This window comes from Sceloporus undulatus, chromosome 4, assembly GCF_019175285.1.
Source record: "Sceloporus undulatus isolate JIND9_A2432 ecotype Alabama chromosome 4, SceUnd_v1.1, whole genome shotgun sequence".
NCBI lineage: Eukaryota > Metazoa > Chordata > Lepidosauria > Squamata > Phrynosomatidae > Sceloporus > Sceloporus undulatus.
Window position 1 is genome coordinate 83,659,885 of NC_056525.1, and position 9,518 is coordinate 83,669,402.

Sequence of the window (9,518 nt, forward strand, 5' to 3'; positions counted from 1 at the left end):
ATCCATCCTCTGGATTATGATCTGAAAAGATTCCAACTTGGCAGGAGGCAGCAGCCCAAACCATGGGGTCAGGACAAGTTACCTGGGCCAAAGGTGACAGTCTGGAGTGGACTGTCCCCAGCCTCATCTTTCTGCCTTCTTCTTGAGCCTGGTCTCTTCACACCACCCTCCAAAAAAAGTCCTGGTTAACTTTCCATTCCTGCCACAAGGGGGATTTTTCTGGAAGTCCCAGGATAGGCTTCAGTCTGCTGGCAACCAGGAATCAGGCAGGGACCCCAGATCTCTAGGTAAGTTGGGGGGGGAGGGGAATCAGGCAGGCAGAATGCTATTAATTTTGCCTGTTTGCAAATATTTGCTGGGTGAAGGCAGATTACTTTCCCTGTCCATTGTCCTTGCACAGTGTATAGATAGTGTGTTCAGTTTGCAAAGGGATCTTGCAGCACCTTTGAGACTAACTGAAAGAAAGAAGGTGGCAGCATCAGCTTTCCTAAACCTGAGCCTCCTTCCACAGATGCATGGGATCAGATGCAGATGCTCAGGTCTAGGAAAGCTCATGTTACCAACTCATTATTATTATTATTATTATTATTATTATTATTATTATTATTATTATTATTAACCTTTATTTATAACCTTTCTTTCAAAGGTGCTACAAGATCCCTTGCCAGGCTGGTTTGTCAGACTAACAGGGCTCTCTATGTTTCTGAATTCTAGCCCTGTAGTGTGTTCAGTGTAGCTGACTTCCACATGAATATGTACAGGAGAGATTGCAGGCAACCTCAGCTGCTTTCCTAATACTTCTTAGTGCTTGATCTTTTAGTACCCTTCTAACTGAAAATGCCTGCTCAACTGGATAGATGTCTGGGTGGCAGGCAGGGTGACCAGAGGTCCTCCTTTTCCAAGACACGTCCTACATTCCATCCCCTTCTGTCCAGGAGGAATTCCAAAATGTTCTGCACTTTGACCATGGCAAAGAAGCATGGCTTTCTATTTATAGGAGTGTTTGGCTTTTCGTTTGTAATGTCCTACATAAGCTTTTGTATGTTTTTAATTTTAATTTTGTATTGTTTTTGACTATGTTATTTTAATTATTTTTAAAATTGTTTTTGAGTTGTTTTTAACTTGTGAGCCACCTTAGATCCCTTTTTTGGGAGAAAAGTAGCAAAAAAATTGAAATAAATAAATAAATAAAATAGTTTCAAAGCCCTGGGAGCCAGGACTGTCTTGGTTTGCATATTTAATTTAAATGGTGATAGACCCTTTCACTGAAGAGATGGAGGGGATATTCTTTGGTGGATTCCTTCTTTTTCATCTTGTTGGTCAGCATTACTGTTTTCAATAGTAGGAATGATGAGCTTTCTATTATTATTATTATTATTATTATTATTTACTTATATCTTGCCTTTCTCCCAATATAAGGACTTAAAGAACTAACAGCAAATTTAAAACAGTACAGTTTAAAAACACACATACACACACACACAAGCATTAAAAAGTATATAGTATTTATACTATATTTAAATATAGATATATACTATATAATGTTTATACTATATTTAAATATTTATGTTAAAAGTGTAATTATAAAGTTTTCAAAGTTAAAACAAAGACACATTAAAAATATTAAATGTATTTTAAAAAACCTGTTTTCAAATCTTGATCTGACTTGCACAATGTTTAAAAAGCCTAGAATTCAAAGATATAGCCATGTTAGTCTGTGGAATCAGTATGTAGATAGATCTTGTAGCACCTTGGAGACTAACTGAAAGAAAGAAGTTGGCAGCATGAACTTTCATACACTTCGGTCTACTTCCTCAGATGCTTGATCAAAAGCATCTGAGGAAGTAGATTGGAGTTTAAAAGGCCTGACAGCACAAAAATGTTTTACCTGCCTCAAAAAGGAGAGCAGGGATCATCCTGGCCTCTCCAATTTTGGAATTAGAGCCAATGGCTTTGTTTGTGGATAGCTAACTGTTAGATTTCTGAGATCCTGTCCCTTGGCATATTGGCAAAAGAAGGGTAGATCTGTGTGAAACATACAGAAAGAATTTTTTTAAAGTGCGATTTCCTGTGGGAGAGAATTATTGAGGTTAGTAATTTTCTCAATGCCAGTCAGTGAACCTTTGGACACACCCCTGGAGTGTGAACCCTCCACTTTAAGTATGGATGACTCTCAAAGAAGGCATGCCTGTCTTAAGAAGATTTAGTGGCGCAACCCTATGCCTGTCTAGAAATCAACCCCATTAAATTCAGTGAGGTTTACTCCCAGGTAAGTGGGTAAAAGTTTGCAGGATAAGGGGCATAATGTTCTACTATCTGTTTGATTCCATGTTTATACATGGAATAAGTTTGCAACATGCTTGGTTTTATTTATGTATCTACAATGTCTTCATTTTTCTACAATTCTACAAAAAAGTTGAGGTAAGGAGGGAGGTTCTGGGGGCATTGTGAGAAGGAATAGGTAGACATGTTTTTGAGCTTTTCCCCTGTATTTGGATAACTTTTCTGTGCAGTGTTTGGGTGAAAATTACCCCCAATTGACCCTGGTATTTTTTCAATGGAGGGTTAGGGGACTATGGGGCCTGGGGAGCTTCAGAGACTACAAAAGAGGAGTTAAGGGGCCACATATAGTTGTATAGATTGCCTTTTCCCCAACCCTGATAGTACAAGCTGACTTTCTACCAATGAGCTGAAGAGGGCATATACTGTACAGTAATCACAGCACCCTGCTGGTGCTCTTGGACATCTCAGCGGCTTTCGATACCATAGACCATGGTATCCTTCTGGGGCGCCTGGCTGAGGTGGGAATCGGGGGCACTGCGCTCCAGTGGTTCCGTTCCTACCTCTCTGGGAGGTCCCAGATGGTGCAGCTGGGGGACGTGTGCTCCAGCGAGCGGGCCCTTAAAACCGGGGTCCCTCAAGGAGCCATTCTGTCCCCCATGCTATTCAACATTTACATGAAACCGCTGGGAGAGATCATCCGGAGACATGGGGCGCGGGGTTATCAGTACGCTGATGACACCCAAATCATTTTCTCTATGTCTCCGACTGATGCAGTGACTGGGGATGGTCTCTCTCCTCTCGTGGCCTGTTTGGAGTCAGTAATGGGCTGGATGAGGGAAAACCGACTCAAACTTAATCCAGAGAAAACGGAGGTACTAGCGATAGGCCCCCCTGGTTCAGGAATGGCGGTGGTTCCACCTGTCCTGAATGGGGTCACGCTCCCTGTGAAGGACTCCGTGCGCAGTCTGGGGGTGCTTCTTGATTCGTCGCTTCACCTTACAGCTCAGGTGAATGCGACGGTCAAGAGCACCTGTTATCAGCTTCGGCTGATTCGCCAGCTGCGCCCATACCTGGCCCAGAGGGACCTTGAAACTGTTGTACACGCTCTGGTAACTTCGAGATTGGATTTCTGCAACGTACTCTACATGGGGCAACCCTTATACCAAACTCGGAAGCTGCAAGTGGTGCAGAACATGGCAGCGCGGCTGGTCACTGGTGCTCCCAGGACCAGCCATATAACACCCGTGCTTAAAGATCTCCATTGGCTGCCCATTCGCTTCCGAGCTCAATATAAGGCGTTGGTGATTACCTATAAAGCCCTAAATGGCTTGGGTCCAGGATTCCTGAAGGACCGCCTCTCCCCGTACATTCCGCCTCGCACCCTCAGAACATCTGGGCAGCAACTCCTGAAGGTGCCTGGGGCTAGGTTGGCTGCTACGGCCAGAAGATCCTTCTCCATAGCTGCCCCAGCCCTTTGGAATACGCTGCCCACAGAGCTCCGCTCATCTACCACCCTGGCCCAATTTAGGAAGGGTCTCAAAACCTTCCTATTCAATCAGGCATTCCCCGACTAAACATCCTGTGGGCCTCCCTCCTCTCTCGTGGCCGTGAGGTTGGGCTAATGGGGTCTTTTATTGTTTTATGAATTGCTGTTGTTTTAATGTGTTTTTAACTGTATACTGCTCGCACTTCGGTGCATTTGTAAGCCGCCCTGATCTTTTGGAAGGGCGGGGTATAAATAAAGATTTTATTTATTATTTATTTATTGGAAGAGACAACAAGGGCCATCCAGTCCAAACCCCTGCCATGCAGGAACTCACTATCAAAGCACCTTTGGCAGATTGCCATCCAGCCTCTGTTTAAAGACCTCCAAAGAAAGAGATTCCACCACACTCCAAGGCAGCGTATTCCACTGTTGAAGAGTTCTTACTGATAGTAAGTTCTTCCTAATGTTGAGGTGGGATTTATTTTCCAGTCTGTGGGCATGTGCCTTCAAGTCGCCCATCATCTTATGGCAACCCCATAAATTTCATAGGGTTTCTTTAGGCAAGGAATATTCATACATAGCTCTTATTTTTCCTGCTTTCTCTGCACAATGTCAACTCTGTGGGTTAGGTCAGCCTAAGAGAGTGAGTAATTGGCCTAAGGACACATCTTGAATTTCATGGCTTAGTGGCGACTGTTTGGATCTTGCATCTTGCAAATCTCAGTTCAATCACTACACTATCCTACACTGGCTGCATATTTGATCTTACATTATTAAGGCAAATAATCACAGTTTATTTTATCTGTGGTTGCACGCTACTCAAGGAAAGTCCAATTGCTTGCTTTTAGGGGATCCCCACCAAATCTTATACTGTAGAGCAAGGTTCCCTGACCTTATATGTACCATATCCAAAAGATTGGAAGAAAAGGGTCGGGAAATTCTACTTTCATCCACTTACATCTTTGTCAGATTTTTGTGGCATGTAATGTGGTCCTTGGTTTCAGATTAATGTAGACCCTAATCCTCTAACATAAGCATTGGCTAGAGGTGAGAATCTGCTTTAAGAAGCAACTGCCTTCCATTGTAATTTGAACATGGAGGGAGATGTTGCTAAGCATGCATCTCGCATCCCACTGTTATCAGTGATTAAGCCCTCATTGATGTTTATGGTTCCATATACAGTACTATATAAAGTTCCTAAAAGCAGAATCTAGCTGTATGGTGGAATATGGTAAGAAGTCTTAACCATCTTTTTGTCAATCTATTCAGCAAGGGATCTGAAGATCTTTAGCATGGTGCTGGTGGTGATGAGCAACCACACTTTTAATTCTGAGAGCTTTCTGTCTGTGTACTGAGGACTGAAACTGAAATATCTATGTGTTCTCTGTTGCATCTTGGTGTTTCTAAACACAGGTGAAAGAAGACAGGTTCCTATGCTGACGTTTGGCCAGTGGCAACACAGGTGACTTGAAGTACCATGACTGCAGATACTGATCCCACAACCCTTGTGAAAATGCTCCATCTGGTTTTCCTTTCAACTTTCTGGGGAATGCAGATCTGGGTTACTTTTATATCTAGTAAGTTGGACCTTTTCTACAACTCACAGTGGCATTGGAGCGAACAGGAAATAAAGCTGTCCATTTTGTCAGAGAGATACCCTACTAGCTTCTGAACAGCCTTCTTTTTTGACAGAGATGGTTTCCTGTACCATTCCCCCTATTGCCATGACACTTGTGTCCATATTGACCTTGCTGCGGCACCACTAATGCTGTCTACACTGCACAGATACCCTGGCCAATAGAATCACAGCCAATAAAAACAACTTTATAACAAATGAAAAAGTTATATCAATTCCACAAAACTATGCAAAAGAATCTTGTAGCACCTTTGAGACTAACTGAAAGAAGTTGGTAGCATGAGCTTTCGTAGACTTGAGCCTGCTTTCTCAGATGCATGTCCCTTTCCATTCCACCTAAAGAAAACAAAACAAATCTGCAGTATGCTCCAGGACCAAACAGTCAAGTTTGGCTGAAGTGAGGCCTTTGTTGGCACTAATAAGGCCAAGTAGAGGACATTTAACAGTGAGGGTGTTGCAGCAGAGAAGGCCATTTGGGCTGGATGGGCAAATAGGGATAATGGCACTCCAGAAAGCAGAGATTAACATTCTGGTTTAGTGGATTTATGCTAGGGTATCAGTAGGGGCCCAAGAAAGCACATTCATGTGTTGATGGAGGCCACAGAAGTATGGAAATCCTCCCTGTACTTCCTTAATATATACCGTAGCTAAAAGAAGTACTGCTCTGTAGTTAAAAGAAATGATCCAAACTTGCATGTGTTGTTTTATTTTACATTCTGAATAAAACATTTTAAACATTTGTTCTTAACATTTTAAAGCATGTATACTGTATAGGATAGAAATAAGTTAAGTGACCCAGTTGCTCTGTGCATTTGTAGGTTTTGTAATGGGCAACAATCTCTCACAACATACAATTGGATTCATTCAGAGTTGCCTCTTTCCATATTACTTCCACATTGGCTCTGCTTGTGCTTTCATCAACCTGACTATCTTTGCCGTGTGCCATCCCAGTGAACTTCTTAATGAGGAAGAAACCATACAGGTAGTAAGTTCCTTTTTAAAAAAAAGACTTGGCCTTAGATTTCATAAGCATGTCTTAGTCTGCTGCACTGCTTTGTTGCACAGTTTCTGGGATAGCATTATACAAAATGATCTTGTAGTACCTTTGAGGCTGAGTTGTAGCATTAGCTTTCCTAGACTTAGGGGCAAAACAGACCAGCAGTAAGCTGGGTTGGGAGCAGCATCTGAGCACGGCATTTCAACTCTGCATGCTCTGAGCCTCCCCATGCCACTGGGAAGTTGCACGACTGACTGCATGTGCAGCTGCTTCATGGCATTTTGGTGGCATGGCATTTACATGGGCTGCACCACTGAAATGTCGTGGTCTTGGCAAGGACACCCTTTTTCTGCCCCCAAAAGGAGCAGCAGAAAAACATCAGATTGGGGCTGCAGCATGTGGTTGCCGCGGCCCCAATCGGGCGCTCAAAGGGGCAGCGTGACACCACCCCTTTAGGGCCATCTGTTTCAGCCCTTAGTCTATGAGGAAATTTACTAGGTATACGAGAGCAAATGCTACAATTTCTTTCACTCACTCTCAAAGGTGGTACAAGATCCCTTTGCATGTCAATATTCCAGACCAGTACAGTTATGTCTCTGAATTTTGTAATAGCATCTGTGCCTCATGAAGAAGTGGTTAAATGTAAAACTATCCATGATTACTACTGCATCGTAGACAAAAAAATATAAGTGGTTTCTCATAATTGCTGTCACTGGTATTAGAGACAGGACACAAGCACTGGCTATAGTGTCCGGACAACAACAACAAAAAAAAACACAACTATTAGCGGAGGTTGGAAAAGTTTGTTTTCTGAATGAGAACTTCCAGCTGGGGGATTCTGGGATTTGTAAACATTTCCACAAAAGCTGGGCTATACTGACTTGTTTTGCTTTAGGATGGGGCAATGAGTACTGATTTATAACTTGTGTTAATCTTGATTTGAAAGTACAATGGCAGGAAACACTCACTGGTTTGTTATTGTAGCTTACCTACACTGCTTGGGGCTAATGGCAGTTGTCCAATTGGATCAGATGCTGGGGCCAGTTGTGAAGCCAAGTAGGATTTCTGGATTAAGAGAGTTCAGCTGTATGTTGTTCCCAAACCATGTCTTCCAACAGTAGAATTTCCAGCCTGTCTGTCTTTTCCAGATTACCGTCTTCTTCATTTGTGCCACAGTTGCTGCTCTAAATGCTTACTGGTTTGGTCAGCTGACTTCAGACATTATGGCTGAAATGCACCTTATTGAGCAAAGCTATGGCTTAGGAGGGGACATTGGTCTGTTCTTAAACAAGTCCCTCATACGGCTGCGTCAACTGGATTCTAATTATAAGGAGCTGGCAAGCAGGCTAAGCATCTACCATGGCTTCTCATCCCTTTGCAACCTGTGCTGCATTGCATGTAATGGCCTGAGCCTCTATTATATGGCTGCTCACCTTTCAGCATTATAACCCACAAGGCTCAGTAACCCAAGCAAATAACTCAAGCTTTGAAAAGACTCATGCTTGTGAAATTACAGACTCTGGTGGTCCACATAACCCATACTTTGGACTGCTACAGGAGACTCAGCCTGTTAACCGTGTTTCCCCATGTGGTATGCTACAAAATCTCCAAACAACTCTGTTTTGGCAAGAGATGCACTATTCTTCCAATAAGTTGCCCTTCACAGAACTCCAAACTCCTGGTTGGTAAGTCCTCTCATTGTAATATAAATATTGTCCAGGCTAAAAGATAATGGACTTAAAGCGACTTCATTCCACCAAAATATTTTATTTTGAAGCATTAAAAAAAACAAACCAACACCTTCCTAAATTCATTTGGGAATGAATTAAGATTTGACAGTTGCCACAGTAGATGTTTAATGTGTTCCCCTGTTCTCTTTAGTCTTCCAGGGAACAAAAGTTAAACTTCAAGATGGCAGCAACTCAACTACTTATAGGTATTTGTTTAAGGACACCCAGGTCTAGCTACTTGGTCCAGGGAAAATGTATTTTAATCTTTTAAAATATCCCCAGAACACTCTTCCTCAGTCTTCTGGTTTCTGTTGTACCATTCTTCTATTAATATGTTCTGAAATAAAGTCTTTGATCAGAGTCCTGTTGACTTATGCTGGTTTAAATACTATTATTGATGGAGTTGCACTTTGTAAGAGATTGCACAAGCGTGATCTCTTAATCGTGGTTGCACAAGTGGTATAACAATCACCCAACAGGTGAAATCCAGTATAACTCTGGTGTAGTTATACTGTTGTAAATTTTTGCTGTCTACTACTGAAAAGGATCTCAAACAGAATATATAGACATAGAGGAGAAGAGTTAGGTAAAACTAAATCCAGCATGAGTCATGTTGTGCTTTACTGACTCTACATTAGATCCTACCTGAAAACAATTGTAAGTTCTGCTAGTATTTGATTTGAAAAAACAAAATACTAAGCTGTAAAAAAGCTGTTTTATGCTGACAGCACAGTTCTGTGCATATCTACTCAGAATTAAGTGTCACTGATTTTCAGTGTGGCTAACTTTAAGATAAATGTAAGCTTAATGTAACATTCTCCATAACAGCCTTGGTGTGATTGCTGGATGGTGCTAATTTTAATAAGAATACTTAAATAATCATGCTGAGAACAGATTTCTGCCTCCTGTGAACACAGAGCAGCCATCCTTGGTATAGAATATAGCAAATCCCAAGTAGGATAGGCCACCACAACAAAGATATGTGTAGCATTCAGCTAGAAATCTAACTACTGCAGTTGGAGAAAACCAACACTAAGGCTGGCATCCTGTTCAATATTATGAGACTGTCAATTGGATTTACAGTTTTGAGGATCCATGTTAATGTTGAGACAAGCAGCTGTGGCAAGTCCCCAAAGGGTCTCTTCAGCTGCTTGTCTCAATGTATCCCACAATTGGAAACTGTTTCTGTGGTCATTTCCCAGTGCTACAATCTGCACTGCCTGGGAAACCATTCAGTTGGCGTACTGCCTGGCTTAAGTGGCAGGTTTTTTGGGGGGGAGGGGGGTAGATGTCATGGGCAGAAGTAGCTACTACGATGAGCTGTGTTGTATACCTATGTCTGATTATCTTAGCCTAAGTTTTTTTTTTAAATTTACTGATCATCTA

The 9,518-nt window shown here is 42.1% G+C and overlaps 1 protein-coding gene across 1 annotated transcript; it reads left to right on the plus strand.

Moving 5' to 3' along the window:
• Positions 1 to 251: 251 nt before the first annotated feature.
• Positions 252 to 8,143, plus strand: LOC121928211 (transmembrane protein 205-like). The gene is made up of 4 exons (XM_042462617.1): positions 252 to 287; positions 5,183 to 5,346; positions 6,224 to 6,387; positions 7,551 to 8,143. The coding sequence occupies exons 2-4, from the start codon at positions 5,247 to 5,249 to the stop codon at positions 7,848 to 7,850; spliced, it is 564 nt and encodes a 187-aa protein (XP_042318551.1). The 5' UTR covers positions 252 to 287; positions 5,183 to 5,246; the 3' UTR covers positions 7,851 to 8,143.
• The last annotated feature ends 1,375 nt before the right edge of the window (positions 8,144 to 9,518 follow it).